General features: G+C 41.3%; 1 protein-coding gene across 1 annotated transcript in view; it reads left to right on the top strand.

Moving 5' to 3' along the window:
• spata20 (spermatogenesis associated 20) overlaps positions 1 to 26673 on the top strand; it is a 75465-nt gene that overhangs the window by 30925 nt on the left and 17867 nt on the right. The window contains exons 14-15 of the mRNA XM_033611654.2: positions 7626 to 7825; positions 10912 to 10992. Coding sequence (XP_033467545.2) covers positions 7626 to 7825; positions 10912 to 10992 — 281 coding nt within the window. The remainder of the gene's footprint in view (positions 1 to 7625; positions 7826 to 10911; positions 10993 to 26673) is intronic.

Below are 26673 nucleotides of genomic sequence, written 5' to 3'. Positions count from 1 at the left end.
GAAATGTGATAACTTGTATTTTACAAAAAAAGTTCACTTGCACTATACCATCTTGGTTTCCCAAGCAAAATTCACAGACAATCATTATACGCAACTTGAAGTTTACAGTTCATCCTGAGGGAAACATTAAAGTCCACACCAAAGTTTTTGGCAATCCATTCAATAGTTGTCGATATTTGGCTGAAAACAACAAATGTCAGCCTCATAGTGGTGCTAGAGGAGAAGTCAGCAGATCCCCAAAATCACCAGAACAGGCTTCATATTCTGGAGTTCACAAATATCTGTACAAAACAGTATGACAGTCTCTCCAATAGTTGTTCAGATATTTCAGTGTGGACCGAAGTGGTGGAGCGACAGACCAACATCATCCAGCTGTAGAAAATAAATAAGGTTTTGATGCTGCTACTGCTGACTGTAGCTCTAATAGGTTGAAAGATGCAGGGACGGATTGATGGACAGGTGAAGGATTAACGGTACTACTGGAGCGTACCTCTGTGGCCTGGACAGGGTCAAGGATGAATAACTCAGACAGATGAAAAATACAGGGTTTGAGGTCTGCAGACAGGTTGCTCATATCAACACACTGCCACAATCTGGTCACAGTAAAGGGAAAAAGGATGTATTGTATTTGAACAAAAACATTAATGGGTAGGTGTAATCATTCAGCCATTCATCTATTCATCCGTCTGTTTCTCACCTGTCTGTATCTTTCACCTTATCGATTGATCCGGAGCTTAACAAGATGGAGGCTGCTGCAGTAATATCACTGCCAGTTTCACTCCATTGCTACACTTAAACCACAGGAGAGGGGGTCAGCAAGGATAGATGGATGGATAGATGAACAGATAGAAGATAAAAGACGAGAGCAGAGGAAGATTGACCTCCCCTATCTACCTTCAGTGAAGTGCAGCCGTCCCTCACTGGAGTTGAACTTCTCTACCATGAAAGCACTCAAAAGACCGATGCTCTGAGTCCTCAGCTACTTTGATCAACACACGTGTCAAATCTGTCTCTATTCTGAAACTGAAATCCACTCTCTGCCTCTGCCGCCTCTGAAGTCACTCGCGTCTTAACTTCATCCTGGATCTTTTTTTTTTTCTTTTTGTCCTTTGTTGCCATGCCTTTCAGTTCAGGTATAAGGTACGCCATTCCCAAAACTATACTAACTCTAACTTCATAATAACTAAATTCAGTCTTGCAGACATGACAGTGTGACATTGAAAACAAAATTATTCAACTTTTTTATAATAGCCAGTGGGCAATGTGGGCAATTTTAGTGATGCTTTCCGAATTATATTTACAAAACTGTATGTTAAAAGAGGCCACTTAATCATTTGTAAACATGTCTTAAACAAAAAGCAGCAAGGCTCGATGGACACGGTGGTCACTGATCCACCACTTTAGTCCAGACTAAAATATCTCAACAACTTTTGGATGGATTGCCATGGAATTCTGTACAGACATTAATGCTCCTCAGAGGATAAGGCCTCCTGACTTTGGTGATCCCCTGACATTTCTGTTAGCATCCCCATGAGGTTGACTTGTGTAGTTTTGGGTGAAATGTCTTGACACCTATTGGAAGGACTGGATTGCCACTGAATTGGGTACACACACATTCATGTTTCCCTCGGGAAATTCCTTAAATGAAGAACTATGAAAAACAACAACAACAGTTTTGTGTGCTGAACCTCTGCCCTCTATTTGACCATGGCTTGGGTCACGACCTAGAGGTTCTAGTGTTCTTGTTTTGGCTGGCAAGTGCATCTTCTCAAGAGTGTTTTGCAACCCATATTCCACAGTGAATGATGTCATCCACATGCTCACAAACAAAATAGTCAGGCTCAAAAATAGCAGTGGGCTCCAATGATTCAGTGCCACTTGCTGTCAGTGGTCTCCTGAGCTCCTGCACACATTGCAGTTTATATGAAATATTGGTTGTGCATGACTTGTATAATGTTCATTTCAGATTCTAAATACAGCAACGAAAAATACAGAGCAGCAACTGATATTTTTCATCTATGCTTTCATTATGTATGGCTATAGTATACAATAAATCCGACCCTTGTATGTCTTTTTAAGTTCTCCCACTTCTTGGCTGCTCTGCAGGACTCTCAGAGCCAGCAAGGCTCATCTCTTTGAACACAGCTCTACAAAATGTACTAACAGCCACATTGAAAAACAACACACAAGCTATGTGAGGATACATGCGTGGGTGGTCCTTCTCTCTCCTCAGGGGAGTAAAAATTTACCACATCGTCCGCCATTGATCCCTTTAGTGATTAAAATAAATTGATATTTCTCTAGTGCTTATGTGACACTGATGTAATTTCACTCCTTGTGGTTTTTTAGAAGTAGGCCATCTAGTTTAAACTTGGCAGTGCTGGAAATTGAAATTGCTGTACAGAAGATAGCTAGCTAACATTAGTGAGCTAGGTCGCAAGCTGTGATGTGTGCTGTAATGGCATAATACATGGACAATCAGTTCTCAACTTATAAAGTGACTAAGAATTTCGTAACACAACTTCGACATATAGAAAGTTAGATGGAAATTTACGCTTCTCTTTCCTCTTCTTGTCTGTTTGCCATTTTTCCAACAACGCATAGCATGATGGTATGTTGTGCTTGTAAGTGACCACTGGTTGTACACTACTTGTCATGGTGCACTGTGAGATATATTGTGTCATCTAATAATTCTCACTAGACATTCAGGCAGCACTTCAAAATAGCAAACTCACTCTATTGTAGACTTCATAGTGAGTAGAAAGTAACTGTTCAGCAACAGCCTTGGTCTTGTTTATTTTTACATTAGAGCCTGACAGATACTGGATTTTTAGAGAGACATTTTACTGTCACTAAATAAACTTATTGGTGCTCTCTATTGGACAAACTAAGCAACAAAGTATAGACTTTTTACATAGGATGTCATCAAAAATATGCGTGTGCATGTTGGCAATGGAGCAATAAAACGGTTAGCAGCATCAGAATGTCTGGTGGTCGCTTGTCCAGTTATCAGAATCAATATTCTTACAGTGGACTTAAGTTCCACAGAATTCCGACATGATCACAGTCGTTTTAGAGCAACAGGTGTTCAGATTTAATGAGTGAGCATGTTAAGTGGTGACGTAGCCGAAGGTGTTGTGGTTGCTCATAGTGGCTGTTTAAAACAAGAACAGAATGTCTTCCTGGAGTTCTGATTTCAAGACATTAAACTCTGAGTCTATGACGTGTTATTTAACGTACTTTACATGATTACAGATTACTAAGTCGTAAGCAACGTAAATGTATGTAATCTCTCGCTAGTGTAGTCTACATGCTAGGTTTCTCCACCAAGTACATGTATATATGAATATTGGGCTAGTCGCTAATGTCTTCTACACACTCACTAATAACATACAGATCTGGAAGTTGGTCATTTGTCGGGGTCAATTTGTTGACCATACCATACTACCATACTTCTATTGCCATACTGTGTGTGCATTATCATCATTTTTTCAAACTTTAAGATGCTCTATATGATGATACACTGTTTCTTAACAACCACAATAAATGTGTTTGGTATTTCTGTGCTGCAGTTCCTTGATACTTTTTAGCCAACAGTCAGTTACAAGCTAAAAGTGGCTTATCGCAAACTCAAAACAATATAAACACCATAATCAGAAGATACACCGTACAGATGTACCAATAACTACGTCTTGTATTAGGAGTGTAGCTAATGTTGTTGCTAAGCTGCATTATCTAATAATTGCTTGTGGCTAACACAGTGCTTTTGGACCCAGGGATTGATGGATGTATATAGAAATGAGTTTGACCCTGTAGTCCCTTTTCAGCTGCTCCTCCACTTCTCCAGCTGATGGCTGCTGCCAGTTCAGAGACGCTGACACCTTGTGGACCTGCAGACATTTACCTTTGATCTGTCAGAGCAAAGTTTCCAGTCTGGTTCTAATCGTCGCCGGTTTTCTCTTTGTTTTTCCTCTGGAGCTCCTCTGTCTGACAGCAACCATCCATTTTAACTACTCGCTTTTCCCTCTTGTGTTTTTACTCTTATTCTCTTGTCATCTCTACTCAGCATAATATCTTTCTTATAATATATTATGTGCTGTCAGTAGGCTGGTCTTTTCCCCATGCTGATGGATCTCATCCTGTGTCTTTTCTCTTTTCTTGCCATAACAGGATACACATGTTTTTGTTTTTGTTTAGTCTAGGCAAAGGCATAAAAAATCTGTTGTACCCACTTGACCTCTCAGGTTCATAAATTCATGTAATAGTAATATTAAATGTACTTAATGATTCACTACCTTATCTTAGACTTGTAACTTTTAACTTGTACTTAAGACAGAAACTAATTCCAAGGACTCTGTCTGGAAGATTGTCACTTTTAATGTTCCAGATGCCAAACTCATGTTTTTTTTCCCCCTAAGAAGGAACGACACACACACACATACACACACACATACACTCATGTGCCTATGACAGATAGCTTGGTGCAGATAGTTCAGACAGGGGCAGCACACCACATGGGCGGGCAGAACAGGGAAAAAGCTCGTAGTTACTCTTGTTAAGAACTACTGACAGATCTAAGATGATGGTTGCATGTGCGTATGAGCTTTTGTGTACGTGGGAGGGTCCCGAACTGTGTGTGTGTTTATCGGAGCTGACGTGTGAGAGGTTTCTCATGTGAGAGGATTGACTGTGCCATTACGGCGTTGGCGCTGTGTAGGGTTGAAGCCCATTAGTGACGCTACAGCCGCTGCAGAGTGGACGCCTGTCCCAGCAGCGTCGCCTGTCACCGCAAGACGGATTACCCAACCACACTTACTGCCACTCTACACGCTCCCTTTTACTGACCTGCCATACTCCCCCGTGTGTATTTGTTTTTAGGAGTAGGGTTTAAATGATGTACAGTAGCTGTGTGGCAACATATTTGACTTTTATTTGACGAAAAGGAGATGTGGTGTTAAAATCTGTTTCTCAAAATGCACCACCAGATGTATTCTACAGTTCCATATAGACTTGTTTTGTTATCTATTTATTTATGTGATTATTTATTTCGTAATTCAGTTTTATATAGAACACTTTGGAGCTCTATAGTGTTTTAGTGCTGCGTGTTTGTGGGCTAGTCTATCATTGCTTAATGGGACTTCCCTGAGTCTATTTTGTTAGGGGTCTGTTATAGGGGTGTGTGTGTGTGTGTGTGTGTGTGTGTGTGTGTGTGTGTGTTTGGAGGCAGTTTTGTCATGGCTGCGTATGTATATGACCTCATTCCGTGGGGCGCTTTAAGAAAAGATATGTGAAATGTGGAAAGCGGACAGCTCAATCTCTGTGTGTATTTACAGTATGTGTGTGTAGTGTATGTGTGTGTATGTTGAGGCTTCCTTGCCATGGGGCTTAGGGAGAGCTGAAACATACTGCAGGATAAAATCAAATTATCTCTGCAGTTCAGTCAGGCGTGCAGGTTCACATGCATCTGTATGCAATTGTAAATTCATGCTTGTCATAAAAAATACTGTATGTGCAGTGTACAGTAGAGTTCTCTTTGTGTGTGTGGGAGGTTGTTGTTGCTATTTATAGTTTTTGACCTAAAATTGCAGTTTGACTTGAAAGCAGCTTGTGTCAGCTACCAACTCAAAAGTTTCTCTCACATTCATTCACACACATTCATAGAGCATCAGAGCATTGCTGAGAAGCAGACGTGCAGCGGGGTCATGGGTTATGAGAAGATCACCTCCAGGCTCTCAATGGATACTGATAAGAGATAAGGACCAATCACTTAACAGGGATAAGTCATGAGGTCAGCTGTTAGTCACATCACATCACACATTGAGAGTCTGTGATGGTTGTGTACTGGGGGAAGTCATAAGAAGGAAGATACAGAGCCTGTTTTTCATTCAGTAGTTTGCTGTTTTTCCTGTTAGTTTGACAGATTGCAAAAGAATGTCTAATATTTTTAACACTTTGTTACAAGATTTATGTCCCATGAAAGAGAAGAGACATAATATCTGCTGTGTACGTATCCTATTTAACTCATACATCTTCTTTATAACTCTGTGCCATCACTTTTCCTAATTTTTATTGATCATGTCACTGCTAACCTGCAGAGTGTAGACTTTGTTGCTTTTTGAAATGTTTTGCCTCTTTGTAAAGGTACAATAATAGATTTGTATGCCTCCACACTGGCGACAGCCAAGACTGGAGGCATTATGTTTTTCAGGTTGTGAGTGTGTCTCTTTGCCCATCTCTCTCATTCTTGTGAATGCAATATTTTAAGAACGCCTTGTGGAAGTTTTTCAGATTTGGCACAAATGTCCACTTGGACTCAATGATAAACTGAAGTAGGTCTCATTCTTGTGAACTCAATATCTTAAGAATGCCTTGAGGTAATTTTTTCAGATTTGGCACAAACTTTCACATGGATTCAATGATTAATTATGTTGTGGTGGTCAAAGGTCAAGGTCACTGTGACCTCATCTGTCCCATTCTCACAAACACGAGGAGGAATGCCTTGAACGAATTTTCTCAAATTCGTCACAAATGTCCACTTGGACTCAACGATGAGCTGATTAGAATTTGGTGGTCAAAGGTCACTGTGACCTCACAGAACATATTTTTGGCCATAACTCAAGAATTTATACATTAATTATAACAAAATTTAGCACAAATGTCTTATAAGATAAAATGACGAAATCATAAAACATTTTTGTCCAAAAGGTCAAAGGTCAGCTTCACTGTGACATCATAAAGTTTTGCAAAAACGCTTTTCTGGCCATTAATCAATGCTATTATTTGGGAATAGAAGGTGAGACATTTGGTCAGATACTGAAGTGGTGACACTAATCATGTGTTTCCACCTTGAAACTATGCTGATTGTATGGAGCTTCTGTACTGTGGGTACGAAGATGTGTGTTTGTAGCATCCACGCTATAGAATTTCTAGCTTCTTTTCAGGAACATCCATACTTGAAACCTTGTCTACTGTCATGGCTACATATGAGTCTGGATAGACATGGTTGTAAACTGTAACTGCAACTTGACTGGGTGGTCGGGGCATACAACCATGAGGCGGTAATTCTAGTCTGAAATCCTGTCCATTACCTCATTGATATGAAGTGAAACGTGAGTGTGTAAGATGATTTCCTGTCTTTATGTGTGTGTGTGTGTGTGTGTGTGTTCTGTATTGGTACAGAACAGTAAGCGACGGCAGAAGGTAGTCTGTAAGCTTGCTGTTACTGTACCGTATTGAGTTCATGTGTATTTCCCCTGACAGGAAGCAAATATACCCCAACGATAAATGAGTAAGATAGTGTGATGATTAAGGCAACATCAGATCTAGTGTAACGAAACACACAGCAGTTGAGGTATAAACAGTTAAAGCTACACCAATCAACATTTTTTATGTCAACAGTTGGTCAAATGACAGATGTACATAGAATTATCTTACAACTCTGCAGCACCCTTCCACTCTGTGCAGCTTTATAGCCTCTTTGACCTCATTTTTTTGATTCTGTGTCCTGTTTTCAGCAGCAGGCAGCTGTTTTCAGTAATTGTTTCAGTATTATTTTAAGCACTGTATACTGCCAGCCAAAGGCTATTAACCGTTGCCTTATAAAAATGTTTTTTTGTGTCTCTCAGATCAAGATGGAGCCGAGCCCAGTGCTAACTCAGTGTCAGCGTCCAATCTCCTTCGTCTGTCCCACTACACTGGAAGACAGGAGTGGCTCCACAGGTCCAACCAGCTGCTGGCAGCGTTCTCCGACCGTCTGACCAGAATCCCCATTGCACTGCCTGAAATGGTCCAGGCTCTCATGGCCCAGCACTACACACTTAAACAGGTTATTCTTCCATCCTCTCTCAAGCTCATATGGATTTATAGATACATGCTAGTTTAGGCAACAGGGCACTTTACTTTGTACTCTGTGTTCACGCCACAAGTGTTTACCTGGCTGTGAGCCTGAACTCATTTTCATGTCTGCTTCGTGAAAGTAAGCATTTTCTGCTTGCCTGACAAATTGTGCAAACACAATAGACATTGACAACAAGTGAACCAAACAATACACAGCAACTGAACAAGAGCTGAGCAAGACACAGGAGAAACAATGCACATCTCTATATTGGCTGTGCTGACTCACTGCTGTTATCAATAACCATTCACTGGAGTGAAAGTGCATCACTGCAAGTAGACTAAACTGTTACAGCAGACCATAGTGCCACAGAGGATGTGTTTTTTAACAGTAAGACCATTTAGATATTTTCAGGAAAGACAAACGATTTGTACAGTTCAGTCTTTAAGCCACAACGTGAGGCGTAAAATAGGCAATAAAGTGGCCCATCAGCTGTGGGGGACTGTTCTGGCTATTGACAGTTGTCAATAAGTTTGGTTTAAAGCTCAGAGGCAAGTAAAAGTTTGTTTGCTAGAGGAGGACTGTAATGTTGTATGGTTCACAGTAAGGTCCTATTGCCAACATTTCTCTCATTCATATTGGTCGTGGTAAGGGGAGGAGGAAATATCAAAGAGGGATATCTGCTGTTGCCACAGCTCAACCAGTCTGGTCAGGTACACATGATGTGTTGTGTCGCCATGGCACTTTCAGACACTCTTATTGCCACTTTGCGCAGTCACAGTGAGAATAAAAGTGCTTATTTGGGGAAATCGACTTGTGGCTCTGCTTTAAATATTTGAAAGCCTGGTGACAGCTGAATAAAATTTCTAAGTCAGAAATTCATCTGAACGTCCCACAACCAGTCAAAATTAGATGATTCAACCATCATTGGTCTTGGCTCCAAAGCTGAAATTTGGTCCAACTATAAAGGGAGTCAGGGGCCGTACACATGCTGCATCTTCATCCACCTGGAAAACGCGAGGTTGAGCACTGTCATTACTCTTGTGCCTTTTCTCTGTGCCAACTCTTCAAGGGTGTGGAGGCAGGTTGCGTCTGTGGTTGCTAAGCGACCATAACCAGCACCGTATCATAGCCTACTTACCAGAAATTCTGAGTGCAGAGCTGATCATCTTCCAGGTGTTGTGTTGTAAGTGTGTATTTGGCCAAATATATTGTCTGTGGGACAGATAAAAAGCTCTGATAGCCCTGTACTCAAATGATTAATTTCTCCTCAATATTTATTACAGACTGATATTTATGGAAAAAGGGGTAAAATATCTGCCGCCTGTGATTGGTTGTTCCTTGTCACATGACATGCAGTGCACTTCCAAGTGTTGAGTTCTGTTTATCTCAGGGTTCAGCCGTTGTGCCCTGAAAAATAGGCGCTTGAGAACGCATTCACACCGCGAAGGTGTTTGAGTGCATCTGCCATGCATCTACATTAGAAACTTTAATCTGAGGGCGCAAAAAACCTGGCATGTGTTTATGCAGCTCAAACATCCGGTCAGAAATTGACTCAAATTACACAGTGTATGCACAGCAAATGTTTTGAAAATCTTGCGTTATTCTTATATCATTGCTGCAACTACTAAAATATTCGGTATTGATGATTGTAAAATATGTATGATTAATTAAATAATTCCTTTGATCTATTTGGGTCAGAATGATGACAAACAGCAGTCACGACTTAATTAAAGCCTAAAGTGACACCTTCAAATTGATTATATTATCTGACTGATGAAAAAAGAAAAGAAAAACAAAGGGTTTGAATTTTTAATACAAATCCTCACCCTTGACAAGGTATTTTTATCGCTATGTACAGTTTCCTGCTTCTTATAATCTAAATGATTCACAGCTGATTGAACATACTGCTGGTTCGGAATTAATCTGTTTACTAAGAAAATAAATCAGCCAGATTAGATGGTAGTGCAACAACATTTAGCTAAGAAGAAATAAAAGAAATAGTTCTTAATCCCTCATTGGGGTAAATAAATGTTTTAACTTGTGAACAGTGACATTTTTTCTTAACACAAATTGGCTGAAGATTTTGGTTATTTATTTCAAAATTACAATATTTAATATTTCATGCAAGAACTTTTTTTGTTTGTTAGAATATTCTAATTGTACACTCCTAATCATGATGCAATTAAAGACAAGTCAAGTGGCATTATTCATAAACGCTTCTTATTAGGACCAAGCATCATCTAAGGCTTTAAATTATATATTTGTCACATTCTGCATTAATACAAGGGCAAAAACTGTCAGTTTTTTAACCTTAAATAACCTTGTTGTACAATAACTTAGACTCAAAGCACCATGTAACAAGCTGTGTTTTGATAAACCTCCATTTGCAAAGTTCCCTCCTTAAGCAAGAAGCGAATGCGTTGACTCGTAATTGGGAGAGATCATCTGAGGACATTGGCTCTATCTCGGCTCTCTGCATACATGCACACTTAATCCCTGGACACACTGACTCTCAAATCTTTTTCCCCAGTTTTTAACAGCCGTTATGCATTTAATAGGTTATTTGAACTGTTCAGCCTCAGTTATATAATCCGTTTTGAAATATTAACACCCTCAGTTAGCCTGAAACCAGAATACTAGCAAAGCACAGCAGGAGTTGCCCTGAAGTTTCTCAGTCACTCCAGGAAAACTTTCAGCATGAAGGCATGTGCTGCACAATCAAAGCAACAGAGGATGAAATAACGGGGGTAGAATCAGAGCGGGGGATAGTTAGCCATCTGTCGGTCATGTCTGACCTGCGGAGGATGAGTTGAGGATGCAGGGCGAGGGTAACAAGCTCAGGAGCAAGGCGAGGTGAGGCAGTCCCGGAGAAAACACCTGCCTCCCTTGTTACTGCTACAAATACAGCACTGACCTCTGTCACTTCCTCCCCCTCTCCCCTCCTCTTACGTGTCACCTTTCCCCTCTTTTTTTACTCTATTCATACTTTAATCTCGTTATCCCTATGTCCTCATCCTTCTTTCCTTTCCTCCATATCTTCCTCCTCTCACTGCCCTCCACTTTTATTTTTTTAGATCGTGATCTGTGGCCAGAGGGATACCCCGGACACCACGAGTCTTCTTGCCACAGTCAACTCCCTCTTTCTACCACATAAGGTAAGTGTGTGTGTGTGTGTGTGTGTGTGTGGGGGGGGGAAAGAGTGGTGCGTCATCTTGACAAAGTTCCGTGTCAAAGCAACCCTGAAAAGCAAATATCACGTTGCGGCACATAGACATGCATTGATTTACTCCGGCAGCATCAGTACCTTTTATAGCGGCAGCAGATTCACAGTAACCTTTGAAACATGCACACGCAAAAATCACAGACACACAGATGCAGAGTGGGACCGAGCATGAACAGTGCCTGAGGTGTTGGCTCGTTTAAGTGTGGATCTCGAAAGGTCAGCCTGAGCTCCTCTCCTCTCCTCTCCTCTCCTCTCCTCTCCTCTCCTCTCCCAGCTATCTCTTTTTAGGCATTAGCTGACCTTAAAGCCCTAACCCAACATCTATGATTCCTCATGGGTCTAAATCTTAACTCTGCAGTGGAAGAGATTCTTGGTGTGTATGTGTTTGTGTGAGTCTTCCCTGCCAGCCCTGACTCAGGCTGTTTGTCATAAATTGGACAGCTGTCAGTCTGAGTCAGACTGACATTCAGTATGGTCAGCCAAGGCTTTATATTTATTTCCTCCAGTCACATTTCTCAGACCTTGCAGCTTTAAACTTTAAGAGAGTTCTTTGATTCTCATCAAAAAGAACTTTAGCTATTTTGGGAAATTGCAGAGAGTTGGATGAAAAGATTGATACCACTATCATGTCTGGCCATTAAGTTTGACAAGACAGTCACCTTACCTTAGCATGAGGATTTCCATCTAAATGTAGTGCAAATTTTAACCAAATTTTCAGAAAATGGACAAAAGATATGTGAATTTATGCACCCTTCCACCTACCTAGTTTTTAAGGCTGCATTACAGTAAAGTGATGTCATTTAAAAGTTAAGTGAATTATTCTCTGACATTAGCAGATTGTTCTATTATTTGACTTTACCCAGTTAGTCATATTATCCACATCACTCATGATTATTTATCTGGAATCTCATAGTGTAAATATTTTATGAAAACACGAATAGTCAGCCCTGCACTAAAATCGATAGAGAGGTATTTGGTCAGAAATATTATATTTGATTTCTTCCATATCACAGTGCAGCCCTATATTTAACTATTGTTAAGAACTGACCTTACATGTTAAAAAATCCTATGGATTATTATTACGTGTTTTAATGTTATATACCATAAGCGTTAACTTGTTTGATAGCATTACAGCAGACACTTTCTTCACCTGTATTTACAGGACACATTTTTATGTCATTGTTTAATCTGCCTGTAGTGTGATTTTGACCACACTGTTTTTGTTTAGTAGGTCTAAAACTTGAATTGTTGCCTTGACGATGAGTCTAGGACTCTTTAAAAAATTCTTTGTCTCAGTGGGACTAACCTGTTTAATTCTTCAGTACAAGTGTCTTTTCACCAAAAACACACACATCTTATTTTTCCAAATTATAAAAAGAAGCAGCATAAAAGCAAACATGCCCAGTGTAAGTGAGATGTGGGACTCTTTCTGTCCTTTATGAACAATTCTGGACATGAAGTGAGGGCTGAGGATTAAAGCGCCATCCAGAGTCAAATATTCATCAGTGTTTGATGTTTCCTTCTCTTGTCGCTTTTTGTGCAGAATTGTAAAATAAAGCTTTACATACTGGTCGAGTTACTAAATAAAACACACACCCTCTCTCACACACACGTGCGCACGCACACACACACACACACACACACACACACATGCACGCAGGCAGCCTCACTATTCTGATTGTGTAAACTGCTCACAGAGTTCTGTTTATTCGACCAGCAAGAAACTGAAATTAGATCAGTAAATTAAAGCAGTGATTCGTCCAGAGACACGGTCCATCTTTCTTCTTCTCTCTCTCTTTCTTATTCTCACACACACACGCTCAACAGGGCCCTGTTGAAATATAGATGAGTTGTGCAGTATCAGGTGGTGGCTGCAGTAACATCAGGCCACTCCAGATCCCTGCAGAGAGACAGAGACCAAGAGCAAGTCAGATAGAGCCATTAACAGGATGGATCTATTATTAAGGGGATGTATGTTGTGTACTATCACACCCAGCCAGGACCGGTCACAAGCTGGGCCTTGATACTGTCAGGTTAATCACATGGGATTCTGTAGGGGAAGTCTGCTGGAGAGTGTCTCTATTTATTCAGAATTTAAAGGCATTTTAATTTCTTAGTTAAGCTAATATGGTGTGATTGATAGGTTTATGGCTGTAAAGTTGGTTTTGGTGTTAAATGCAATTCTTGGGGTTTGGAACCTGCAGTTACAATAGTATGGTAAGTGTTTTCAGTTTGCATTTGTGATAGTCTTCTTCAGTCTAACTAACAGAATCCAAATAGTTACTGTATTTAATAAGATTTCAGCCTGATTTAGGGTGTTGGCAGGTGTCTGCTAATGAGTGCAGTGATGGTAGAGCTGAGGGCACAAGAGGAATGGAGTTTAAAAGGCTCTATACAGGAAAGGATGAGAAAAGAAACGATGATGACCAGAGAAAGACACCAGTCTTTACCACTGGGACCAATAAAATGTTTAATGAGAAAGAGATACACACTTAAAGCAGAACAAGAATCGATGCCACTGAATACTCCCAAGTGGGGAACAACGTGTCTTTATCACTTAAACAGAGGCAAATATTTTTTCACAGTGTGTTGCATGAAAATGTCTGAAATAAACAGACTTCAGTTGTATTTTCTTAGACACTGAATGGAAAGAGGAAATTGTGTTCTGTGTGTGTGTTTATGCAGTGAACACTCTGTGTGTGTGCACAGAAGCCAGGCAAAAAAAAATAGAGGACACTTCTGGACAGGTCTCTCAGAGTGACAAGACAGATCCAGATTTTGTTTTAATGAGCCTTCACTGAGCCTCAGAGTGAGATCGTGGAGAGGATGGGAAAGGAGTAAATGAGAGTGTGTGTGTTTGTGTGTGTGAGAGAGAGACTGTGTGTTTCCAGATGTTGTAGGAACAGCTGGCCATCAGTGGCAGAAGCAACTACCTTGGCCAGGCTGAGATGTGACGATCCAGCACAAGACTTAACACACACACACACACACACACACACACGATGAGATGTAGCCTTCCCAGAGGAATAGCACCGCTGCCTGCGGCAGCTGTGAAACACATACACTTTCGTAACTGGCAGGCTCACACACTTTTCTGATAAAAATCACACCAAACACGTAAACACAAGGTGCCACATGTGCATGCTGTGCATTTATATACAGACATTACTGATGAGGTAAGAAAGGGGAGAGGTGCAGATGGTGCAAAAAACAGATATGTGATTAATTAATAAGGAAGTTTAGCCTGTGACAATTTTGTTAATTAATTAATTCACCTTTTGCTCAGCCCCCTCAGGCTTAGTGACTGTCACTACACCTGTCAAGTCTGTGCTTATGTGGATGATACGCAGTTTACAATATCAGTGGCTACTTTTCACATCAAATTCTTTGCCATTTTTGAAACAATACTTCCATGATATCAGAAAGAGGTAGATATAAAGCAGCTTGTAATGACAACTGTTGCCAGTAGTTTTTGTGTTGGTTGTCCAAAATGATGGACTTGATCCCTAAGGGACCTTGGAAATTTGTTCTGAGATCAAATTGGACTTGATGATTCTTAATAAGTACATGTACCCAACCCGTTTTCCCCAAAATATAACACACCTGACAGGTCCGAGAGGTTCTAGATCTCTGCTCTACATTATTGACCTCACATTCTGGGTAGTTAAAATTGCTGCTTAAAATGCTGTTATATTGCAGACACTTTAATCATGTTGGATACAACATACTGCTAATATAATGTTAAATAATGTTCATATGTAGAATTTTTTTTATTCTATTGTCACTTGCTCTGTTGTTGTTGTTGTGATGCTAGCTGCTGTAAGGTCTCAATTTCCCCGGCTTGGGGATCAATAGATAACCCAAGTTTGCCGTATTCTCCTCTGATCGTACAGCATTTATGCGTTTCACTCATGACCAGTGCTGATCCAGGGTCTTCTCAGACCCACTTGGGTATTACACATAACGATCAACAGGTAATAGAATGGGTCTCGACTTGGACGCAATTGACTAAACACAAACTTAAACCTGTACATTAAAATGATTTTTTTTTTTTAAATTTTTGGCAAACTCTGGCTGGCGTTGCTGAAGTTAATCCAACACAGATCATGACGGACAGAGCCGCTAACGTTACCCTAAACTCTGAAAGCTTCCAGAAGCAGTTTCAACACAGTGGAGATATACAGTACTACACAGTGGATGTAATAGTCATGAATAGGGCTTGGGTTTTAATGCGACTGTAACTCCACAGATATCTCTTTGGCCTTTGAAGTAACGCTGGGTTTTTACTGCAAGGCAGTGGGACAGTTAGCAGGACATGCTAACAGCTGTACTTTCCAACCTACCACACTTCAATCTCTAAACCATGGATATACATTATAGAGACCTGGATGTAGCGTTGAAGGAGGAGCCCTGTTCAGTCCTATGAGAGTTGCTCAGTGGCGCATGAAGCCAAAATGGTTCAACTGCAACGTATGAAATTAACTGGATGTTCAAGGGATTATTGGCACTGCTTCTGCACTGTGCAGCCCAGCCAGCAGGTGCACTAGAGACTAGCAACTTCCGGTTTAGCGCTCTGCTAACTTATGTGGGGATAAAATTATCCAACTGTGCGCCTTTTCTAGACTTTGCAAATGTTATGAGACCAAATGGATTAATAGGGAAATGAGTCATTTCGTTGGGGTTGTGACGCTCAAAGAAATGCATCCACTGATTTCCAGATGTCTCTTTTGTCATGGAAGTCAATGGGAAAAAGTCTTTTGGGCTGTAGTTACATTGTTTGGCCACTACGAAAATTGGCTTTGAAACCCGGCACACCTCCTGGGGACCTGCTTTAAAAGGCAACTATTGCTATTTCTAATACCCCATGCACATAGTTGCAACATGCTTGACAGGCTTGATTTGCGTAGCTTAAGGTTGCTAAGCTATGATTAGACAATTGCTGTTCAGGGGAGGGGCTTAGTGAATAACCAATTTTAAGTTGTTTTTCTAAACAAATATGCCAAACATTTGCTGGTTTGAACTTATCAAATGTGAGGCTTTGCTTCTTTGGTTTCTGAGTGTTTGTTGGACAAAACAAACTATTTGAAGACATCACCCAGAGACATTTTGTATTCTAAAAGATTAATATAATTGCCTAATGTACTTTGCGATTAATTCCAGGTACTAATGAAAAAAGAAATGATGTGATGATGAAATGAAATGAATAATTGAAAGATAGCCTGAGAGCAGCAGAAGAAATACACAATTAGAAAATGGATAACATTAATTGGAAGAAAAGCAATTAGAGTGATGGAGAATGGGAACCAGTATGATAAAGATAAAGTGTATGATGGAGTCAAAAGGGTTAATTGTGTAAGTGCTACAAGTGGAAGGAGATGGAGGGATGTTGAATGAGATAAACGGAAGAGATAGATGGAAGAGAGAGTGAGGGCATTGTGCTCCACGTTACATTAGGTAGCTATGAGCAGAGAACATGTCTAATTTAAATCCAATTACTCCTCGCCTGTTTTTCTGGTTCAAGGCCGGCGTGCCCTAATTGCTCTGAATGAGGTGCTCAGAGCCCAACTCATGCTAATCTTAACGCACACATACACGCTGAGATCTTCACCTCATTTAATTTATTTACAGTTTTAATTCACCGCAAGACTCTATGATTCTCAGCTCACCTCAGCACTCAGGGCTCCTGCTTTTTGCTTGTTGGAATCAGTTAGGGCCCAAACATCGCCCTTGATTGTAATTGCTGCAGTAAATTGGGATAATTTTTCTATTAAACAGAAATATAGCTTGGTAAGAGTTTGGTGGAGGTTTGTTAATCATAGAGGCTCTGACACTGAGGGAGGGGAGGGTCTGAACACAACTAGAGATGCTGTCTTTCTAGCAGTTTTTCTTTAAGGGACTTTGTCTTCCCTTTTTCTCCATACGTCTCATGCCTGTTCTATTGACCTGTGTGTGTGTGTGTGTGTGTGTGTGTGTGTGTGTGTGTGTGTTTCTGATCCTCTTGGCACCAAAGCCTTTCTATGCCTGTGCCTTTCTACTCTCTGTCTCCCTCCTTTGGAAGTGTGAAATAATGTATGAGAGGGAAACACACTCGGACAATGTATGTTTTCTCTGAACATTTTCAGCTTCTAAACAACAAATATGTATGGAAAACTCCCTTTACTACTTTTTCCTAACCATCTGAGAGGTACCACAGACTCATTTTTGTCTTTTAAAGGGGGTACAGGGGATCTTTACGGGGAGATAGCAGGTCCGCAGTAAATACCACATAGAAGTGGTATACATCATCTAAAAGCTAAGAACCTGAAGATTAATTTGAGTTGCAGCTATTCAAACTTTAGAGTTTATTGTGTATAAGGTCTTAAAACAATATGCTGGAAGTGTTCAGTGGCCATTCCCATGCTCAGTTATGTCTCATAAGTTGTTGCACCAATTTTTGGATTAATACCCTTTGTTAGACAGATTTGGTGCTAAATTCAAGCATTTTTAACCAATGGAGAATTGATAAAAAATGGTGTAAAAAAAACATATGAAGACAACAATACCTTAAGGCATCACTTCCGAAAAATCCCCACTGTGATCTGGTATCACTTTTGACATTTGGAGATTTGCGTAAGAGTGTCATTTTTTCTGCAATTGGATGGCAAGCCCTTCTATTCTGGAAACTGCTTAGAAACTCCCATTTTGTCAACATACCTTTCAAAACCATACATTGTCTGAGTGCCTTAAGTCTTTAGTTTGTGGCTGTAAAGTTTTAAGTGGCTGTGATTATCTTAAAGGTCACAGTTGGTCATTTTATACAACAATGTCCAATTGGTTTCACTACAATGAATTGGCTTCTATAGGGTCTAACCTCATGGTACATAAATAAAATTGGGTTCATTGAATCCACACGCGTCTCAGCATTCCAGTCACAACCAATTAATGCATTTCCAAGACTGTTTAGGGACCGACAATGCAGAAATATTCAAATACATTATGCAAAAATGACACATCTGTACTGCCTGCAAAAAGCTGCATGGTTTGCCCATAACCGCGTGGAACTAGCATAAAGTGGAAATATTTGTGAAGGGAAGAACCATCGAACCCAATTTCATTCTTGCTAAAAATTTAGCCTGACTTGGCAGTGTAATTATATTACTTCCAGACAAGCTAGCATTACGTGGTTGGTACCAGTGGATTATCTTCAAAACTCCACCTGCTCAAGCCTCTGAAAGACAGTAATGTTAGACAAGATCACTGGCAGTCCTGTGGGTCTCTTAATGAATGCTACTTGAAAATAAACAGCTAACAGCTATATGTAATATGACACATGAAAGTCCAGTAAGGAATGGCAATGAGTGAAAGTAAAAGCACTAATTTTGACCATACCATACCAATACCAATAACTCATTTCCTGCAAGTGGTAGGAGACCATATTGCAGACACAAAATATTAGGGCAATGATATGTTCTTCGTAGTTTTAGCAACTGAAAATCATTGCAATGAGGCTGAAGCACTCTCTTTTAGATGCACTAGTGTTTGAAGGTCATCCATATTGGATGAACCGTGTAGAGCCCATAGCCTTTTTTATAGTTTCGCCCCTATGTTTTTTTTTTCTTGACTTGTGATATTAAGAAAAGCACAGGCAAAGCAATTAAAACGATGATGGCAATCATTTAGCTGCTTCAGTTTCAGGGTCCTGGCATCGTTCATGCTGGCTTACAGGGACACTTGAATAAAACAGAGCCAGCTGTTAATGTGATTAGTAACACCTGCTCTTTACGTACTATGACAAGTTAAAATGTCTGCAAGGAAAAAGGCCCATGCAGCAGGACAATGATCCTGAACATACAGCTAAAGATGAAGGCCTTTTTTTATGGCTGAACAGATGAATGGCCCTCAGTCACAAGACTTCAGTCCAAGAAAGTAGTGATTGTTGCAGCAGTTCAGGCTTACTGGTTGATTTTCCATACTTTTCAGAATGATGCAGAGAGCAACGTGGAACAGTTGATTAGTGGGGATTTCAAGTTGCTCACGTAATGGAATTTCTTCTTTTTATGCTTGCATCAGGTTAGCCAGCAAGGCTGCATTAACAAGTTATTAAAATTATTATTTGAAGTTGTTATTTAAAGAGTGATGAGAGAAGCATGCAGAGCTTTTACTTAGCGGTGCGGTGTGTAGGATCCAAGGGGGATATATTGGCAGAAATGGAATACAGTATAATAGTAATGACAGTGTTTTCATTAGTTTATAATTACCTGAAACAAGTTATGATAGGCCCCAGTGCATAAATATGTATATATATATATATATTTTCCAACAGTGTGTCTTACTGCTGCTTTTATGTTATCCGCTTGCAGATGTGCCCAGCTTGTTAGTCTTGACAGATTTTGCACCTAAACAAGCAACTGTAAATCGTATCATCTTGTTACATAAATAAAGAGACTTGATATTGTACATCGGCATACATATTACATCATCATTACATATCTGTATATGACAAAAACTACAAAAAATTAGTAGGAAATTATTAGTCTGAATAAATAGTTTTCATAGTTAAATTATTAGGGATGCACCGAAATGAAAATTTGTGGCCGTAGCCTAATAAAATTAAACGCTTGGCCAAATACCGAATACTGTTGTTTAGTTTTTCATTAGTTTTTGCAGATGAACCCCCTCCATATTAGTGTTGTCACGGTACCAAAATTGAGACCCACGGTACGATACCAGTGAAAATATCATGGTTCTGAGTAGTATCACGATACCACAGCGAAAATGAGGCAGATGTCATTTATAAAAAGATAAGTCACTTTTCTATAATACATCAATGATATTTCAATGGAATAAATTACTTATTGACTTATTCATACTTCAAAAACAGCATTAATAAGTGATTAACATAGGGTGGATCAAAATAAAATAAATAAATGAAATAAAAATCAACCAGCCACCCTCCTCCCCTGACAAGTAAAGAACAGTCCCTCCATAAGTAAAGAACAGTCCCTAAACTGCGGTGAGGTTTGTGGGCCGTTACCTGCCACAAAGAGAGAAATGTGAACGGCTCGTTTTCCCTCTGACATGTCACATACCTGTCGCTGGTAAACCTTATCTTGCACCGCGGAGCACTATGGCCGCCATATTTGACAGGAATACGTATTTCTGTCTGTGTCTGTGACCCCTGTTCAACCCACAACCGGCGGGATTCGCCTTTCGTTTCTGCTGCTGGTTGAAATCTGTACTCGCACAGCGTGCTGAATGATTTATTTTGCTCGCACAAAAATATTTTTAGTCGCAAATGCTAGTGCGGTGACGGACGGAGTAAAATATCGCCACACTGCTGACATTTTCCTCCGTCCGTCACCGCACGCTGTTTGATTGCGTTATCAAAACACGCCGCTATTATTCAGCCTTGCTTTTCACTCATTCCACCGAATACCGAATGTGTGTTTTTTTTGCTGAATATATTCAGTTACCGAATATTCGGTGCATCCCTATAAATTATATTTTTTAAAGTTCATGTAGAATAAGCATGTAATTTTGTCATAGGCTGATACTATTGTACAAAAACAGAAAACCATGATAGAGATGGGTTTGCCTTTTTGAAGGCATAATCACACCATATTTGATTTAAAGTGAGTTCTTCTTTGAACATGGGGCATATCTCCAGGTGGCAATTGGACCTCTTCACCCCATGGGCCTTGGTTCAACCGCACTGCCTGCACAGTCTATATTTACGCCTCTGCCTGAAACTAACAGTCATTTTGTTTTTAATTAGAATGAGTCGTTTATGTCTACATACAGACTGGGTCCTCTAATATGGAGTCCACCATGTTGTTTCTACAGTAACCCAACATGGACAAAGCAATCACTAGCATTCACGTTTTCGCATCAGCCACCGTAGTTCTCCATGTTTGGCACATGGGAGAAGTTTCTGTAGGTTGCAGTCTGCAACTGAACCTCTAGAGGCCACTAAATCCAACAAACTGGACCTTTAAGTAAAAAGCACAGCATAGGAATACTCAGTAACTAGTAAAAGTCCTGCATTCAAAATCTTCAAGATTGGGTTTTTCCTTTAACCCTTATCATAGTTTGTTTTGTTCTTTCCACAGGAAGAGTGCTGGAGCAGTGTGTGTCAGACTCACAGCCTTCTTTCCAGAAATGATTCCATAGAGTTTAGCATTCACTGTGACTTAAAATTTATTGCAAAAAAAAAGCCATAACATGATGCAGTGATTTCAATGTCCTTATATTGTAATGGTAGCATTTTTGGTTCCATTCAACCACAGAGCTTATGGCTGAGGTCAATGATGGTGTCCACTGTCACCTGCCCTCTCTCTGCCATGCACCATGCACACCAACTTAAAGGACAGCACCCTCACCACCTTTGGAGGGTGCGCATATTACAAAGACAAATGTGATTACAAATTAAATGAAATGCAGCTCCTACAATCTTACTTTAGTAAAAGACAAATCTAACAGCATCAAATATACTTAAACAAGCACCAAAAGTAAAGGTACTTATACAGAATACTAATACTAACTAAAGCTGTCATATAAATGTAGTGTATAAAATGTCTATTTCCCACTGAGATGTAGGAGAGTAGAAGTAGAAAGTAGCATAAAATGAAAATACTGAAGTAAAGCACATCAAAAATGTACTTTAAAGGGATAGTGCATCCAAAAATGAAAATTCAGCCATTATCTACTCACCTATATGCCGACGGAGGCCCTGGTGAAGTTTTAGAGTCCTCACATCCCTTGCGGAGATCGACGGGGGGAACGGGCAGCACACCTAATGGCAGACGGTGCCCCAGACTAACGTCCAAGAACACAAAATTGAATCCACAAAGTATCTCCATACTGTTCATCCGTAGTGATCCAAATGTGCTGCAGCCGCGACATAAAAAGTTGTTTGGAAAAACGTCATATGAACTCTGTTTTTAGCCTCACTGTAGCCTGTAGCTCTGACTGCTTCTCTGTGCTCCGCGTTCACGTGTGCACGCTCAGGGTGATCGGTGATGCACGGTTTCTGAAGAGCAACACTCTCGTCAGTACTGATGTCCAGATTCTCAAGTGCAGGCATCGCCAATTCCCAGTCTGAGCAGCAAAGACTTTCCTCATCTGTTGGCATTGCTTTGCATTTGAAACAATTACACCACCAGGTTTCCAGTGCTCGACTCCGGTATTCTGCGGCTGGCTGAGGGTTAGGCTCATGAGCTCCAGCGGCTGCTTCGTCCAGTAGCCTGAGTTCCGTCCGTATACTCGGGCTCAAAGAAATACGGCTCAACAAAGAAATGCTGTTCCTCCTCAACTGCAAAGTCTACAGACATGTTGGGCTGTCCTATGCTAGAAGACCATCGTGCAAATTATCTTTTAGCTCTGTGGCTACCGTTGTCTCCCCCTGCGGTGCACGTGTCACGTGATGTAAACACGGGTGAGCAAAGCTCATGCTTTCACTGGTCTCGCGCAGGCGCGCACACGTGAACGCGGAGCACAGAGAAACAGTCAGAGCTACAGGCTACAGTGAGGCTAAAAACAGAGTTCATATGATGTTTTTCAAAACAACTTTTTATGTCGCGGCTGCAGAACACTTGGATCACTACAGATGAGCAGTATGGAGATTAGGGATGGGCAAACGATCAAAATTCATTATTTGATCAACAAAAAAATTAACAATCAATTATCGATTAATTGATAAGCGAGTATTTCAAAAGAGAGAAAACAAAAGAGTGCAGTGCAGACTGTCGCCGCAAGAGAGCGCAGCTGCCCCAGTTTTGAGCTTCAACCCCCCAGGCCAAAGAGGAAGAATGGCGCGCATGTGCAGTTCACCCCTGGGTGTTTACAACCGTTGCCAGCCAGAGTTACAGGCTTCAGTTTTCAGCAAAACCTCCGTCTTTCAATGGCATAGTGTTTTCTGAGGCCTCATGGGAAGCCGCCAAGGCTTTGGAGAGCGATGAGAGCCTCCATCTGTTTCTGATTTTTTGCCTGGCATAGGTCCGGTGGGGGTCTCGTAGGCCCGTCGAGCCGGCGTGCTTGCCGGGCGGAAGGGTCTCGTTGGCACGGCGACTCACCGGGCAAGGGGTCTCATTGGCACGGCGACTCGCCGGGCGAGGGGTCTCATTGGCACGGCGACTCGCCGGGCGAGGGGTCTCGTTGGCACGGCGGCTCGTTGGCACGGCGGCTCGCCGGACCTATGCCAGGCATTGTAGGGGAAACACTGCGACTATCGATCAAAATTATTTGTGACTGATCAAAAGCCTTAACAATCAATCATCGATAATCAAAAATTGATGCCCATCCCTAATGGATCACCAGGGCCTCCCTCGGCATATGGGTGAGTAGATAATGGCTGAATTTTCATTTTTGGGTGCACTATCCCTTTAAAGACAGTAGTTGAGTAAATGTACTTACTTACATTCCATCGCTGATTGTAAAAATACTGAGACTGGTTTTCTATTCGTCAACCACAGTCCCCATAAACATTATATTTCAGTCAGGAACACTTTGGTCAAAAAAAACTTTATTTCCATTTGCAGTATCTTATTTGGCGGTATAGCTCTGTTCTGGGGCCTCTCTGTCTTTCCTCGGGCCTACGCAGAAAGCCTCTTTCACGCCCCTATGTGGAAAGGCAGAGAGAGCACACCTGTCCGCCCCTCTGTCTGCCCTTCCACATGTCAGAGAGGGAGGCAAACCTTCCTGCCCTTCCATGCGCCTACATGGAACGCCTAAGGCAGGGAGAACAGCAGCAAAGACCGCCCAGTAACAGAACAGAGCAGCATCGATGGCAAACAGAAATGACGTTGATTAAGTCAGACACAGCATGAGAAGGAGGAGCTGGGGTGGAGGCAGGTTGCAAAGTGACTTGCAGAGGAAGCAGCAACAGTAGGCAGGCCAGAGCAGTTTAAATAGGGCGCCCTGAATGAGATTTGCCAATTGGTTGCATAGAAAGGAATCATGTGATCTATCAGCTGACTCCCTTCCACCAATCAGCTGCTCCATCAGTTAATCGGCAGTTGAGATCAGCTGATGTAGCTGGGATGTGAGCTGAGCTTGACATTGTGTCCCGCCTAAACTAACGCTATGCTCAATTTCAGGTCAAATTACAATCCTGCGTTTCTAAAATATGAACTGTTTAGTAACTCAGCCTGGTTTTCACCTTAATCACAGTAATTTTCTCACCACATAAAGCAGTTGTGAAAGCACTTTATCAGACTGCATCGGCCTGCTGTTGGTGGTGTGACTTGATCATTTGTACATTAGCACAAGATGGATTTTTTTTTTCCAATTACAGTAAACAACCACAAAAATCATTCCAATCCCGAAAAATACCATTCTCAAATCCCCCCAAGACTTGTGTCTGGTTTTCTCTCTCTTTTTCTCTATTAGTGCTTTATGGAACACATTTACACAAAATGGAAACCACCCAGCTTTAAGCATGGTGATTTACATTAATAGAGCATGCGTTTCTGTGTTCTCAAGGTTGTTCTGGTAATAAAGCAACAAAGCATGTGGTTCAAAGTATGAATTCCTGTCAGAGCAAGATTTACGTGTGTGGTCTTTTATGACTTGAATAATGTTTTACAAGGTCTGTAATCCTCATTGTGAATTCCCACTGTTGTTAGCCTGAATGCCTCTTGTCAGCGCTGCTTATTAATCAGTCTCTGCAGTGCTTTTGCCCCCCCACCCCTCCAAAAAAAAACCTACTGTATCCAAGTAAGTGTTCTTGGCTGTGTTGCATGATTTAAAGTCAGGCAGTCACAGAGAGCAGTGAAGTTTGCCGGCTCTCTCTGGAGTGCACTTAAGTAAGGAAATAGAGTGGATGAGAGAAGGGAAAGGTGTCTGTGGCAAGTGTTAAGGAGGACCACAAGATGACGGTGTCAGTGAAGGATGCGTTGGGGCAGAGAGAGCAGAAGGTATTACAGGGATTTTGTAGGATTTAAGAAATAAGACAGGAGAATTCCTGGTGAGAGATAACTGTAACTAGACAAGTTTCCAGTTTATTCCTGCTTCCCTGCCCTTCTACGTCTGTCCACATTTCCTCCAAGAGGAGGAAGGGAGCAGGACAGACGGGAATAGAGAAGAGGGAAGGGAGGAGCATGGCCTTTAAGAGGAGAGAGGGTCCTTTTGAACACATCTCTGGAGGGAAATGACTGTGAATCCCTAACAAGACCTGAGAGACACAGGGACGAGTTAGCAGGGTGACAAAGAGGGCAAGCAGAGGGAGGGAGGAGAGGAGACGGGTGGAGATAGCCAGAGGATAACTAGCACGGCTAACAGCACAATGCAGAGGAGGATTAGAGCTGGGGCAGTCTCACAGTCCTCCCCTGTGACCTTTGACCTCTCTCACTTCAATCCGCTGCCTTGTTACACCTCTACTCATTTCTCCTCTCCATTACGATCCCTCTGTTCCCCTATCAAAGGCTGGATGTGTGTGTGTTTGTCCTTATGTAGTATTGTGTTCCAGGGATTGATTCTCCTGTTCTCTGTAAATGACCTGCTAAGCCCAATAACCAGTCAGAGAGCAGAACCCAGCTTGATTGACAGCTGTGGGAACAGTCCCAGATGGTTCCTGCAGCAGGAAAATGCTTCTCAGGCAGATTGCAATGCATTCACCCTCCTCCTCCTGCTTTCTCTCCCTTGTTTTGCTCGTCATCGAGCTATAGACTCAGACATTTATCTCGCTAAATTCTTCTTAGATGTGCTAATCTGAAATTTTACATATCCCTCCATCTAGTAATTCCACCATGTGCCCGTCCATCCATAAAGCTGTGGGGGAGGTTGTACGTACACTCAGGATCCAGCAGAGAGTGGACAGCTTTAGTGGTTTTGACGGAGATATAATCCTCTCCCCATGGTTGTATCTTGTCTGCACGTCTGCTGCAGTTCGAGCTTGACGTCCCACACTTATCCACATCTCAGCTTGGTAAATAAAGCCCATGCCGGACAGATAAGACGTCTGTGCACATGTGCTTACACACAAGCACAGTTGCAGATGCCCAAGTGTTTTTCTCACTCTGTCCCTCTCTCTTTATCTTTATAAGCCGTGAATGTTTTCCTGTGATATAATCAGGGATGTAGAGGAGGTCAAAGCAATTGTCCAAGTTAGGTTTAACCACTGTTGTGGAAGAGGGTTTGCCTCAGGCTGCAGACAGAAGGTGGAGGTCACTACTGTTTTTATAGGTGTTAATGGAAAAACAAATGCTATTTTATTGCCGTTATAATACTATATCATCTGTATTAACCTCTTCTGTTCTATCCCTCTCTATCATAGACCCATTTTTCTCTTTTTTATGGGGGGCAGGGGATCTTACGGGGGAGATAGCAGTTCAACATTAAGTGCCACTTGTAAGTGGTATACATTGTCTGCAAGATAGAACCTAAAGATTCAACACATTTTCACTCCAACCTCGTCACATACTGACGTTTAGGTCATGGACTTTCCACGTCAATGTACAACATGCAAGGTACCCTGGGTGCATTGGTTGATGACGTTTCGGGACACCTTGTCAAGTTCTGCTTGTTACATGCAATGTCTTCTTTTAAGATACACTTTGTTGTCATAGGAAGTAAATGCACTACATTGGTACCACGCCTTGAAGTGACAACAAAAACATGTGGTTAGGTTTAGGCAAAA

This window comes from Epinephelus lanceolatus, chromosome 21 (genome assembly GCF_041903045.1).
Source record: "Epinephelus lanceolatus isolate andai-2023 chromosome 21, ASM4190304v1, whole genome shotgun sequence".
Taxonomy (NCBI): domain Eukaryota; kingdom Metazoa; phylum Chordata; class Actinopteri; order Perciformes; family Serranidae; genus Epinephelus; species Epinephelus lanceolatus.
This window is presented reverse-complemented; position numbering and strand designations above follow the sequence as displayed.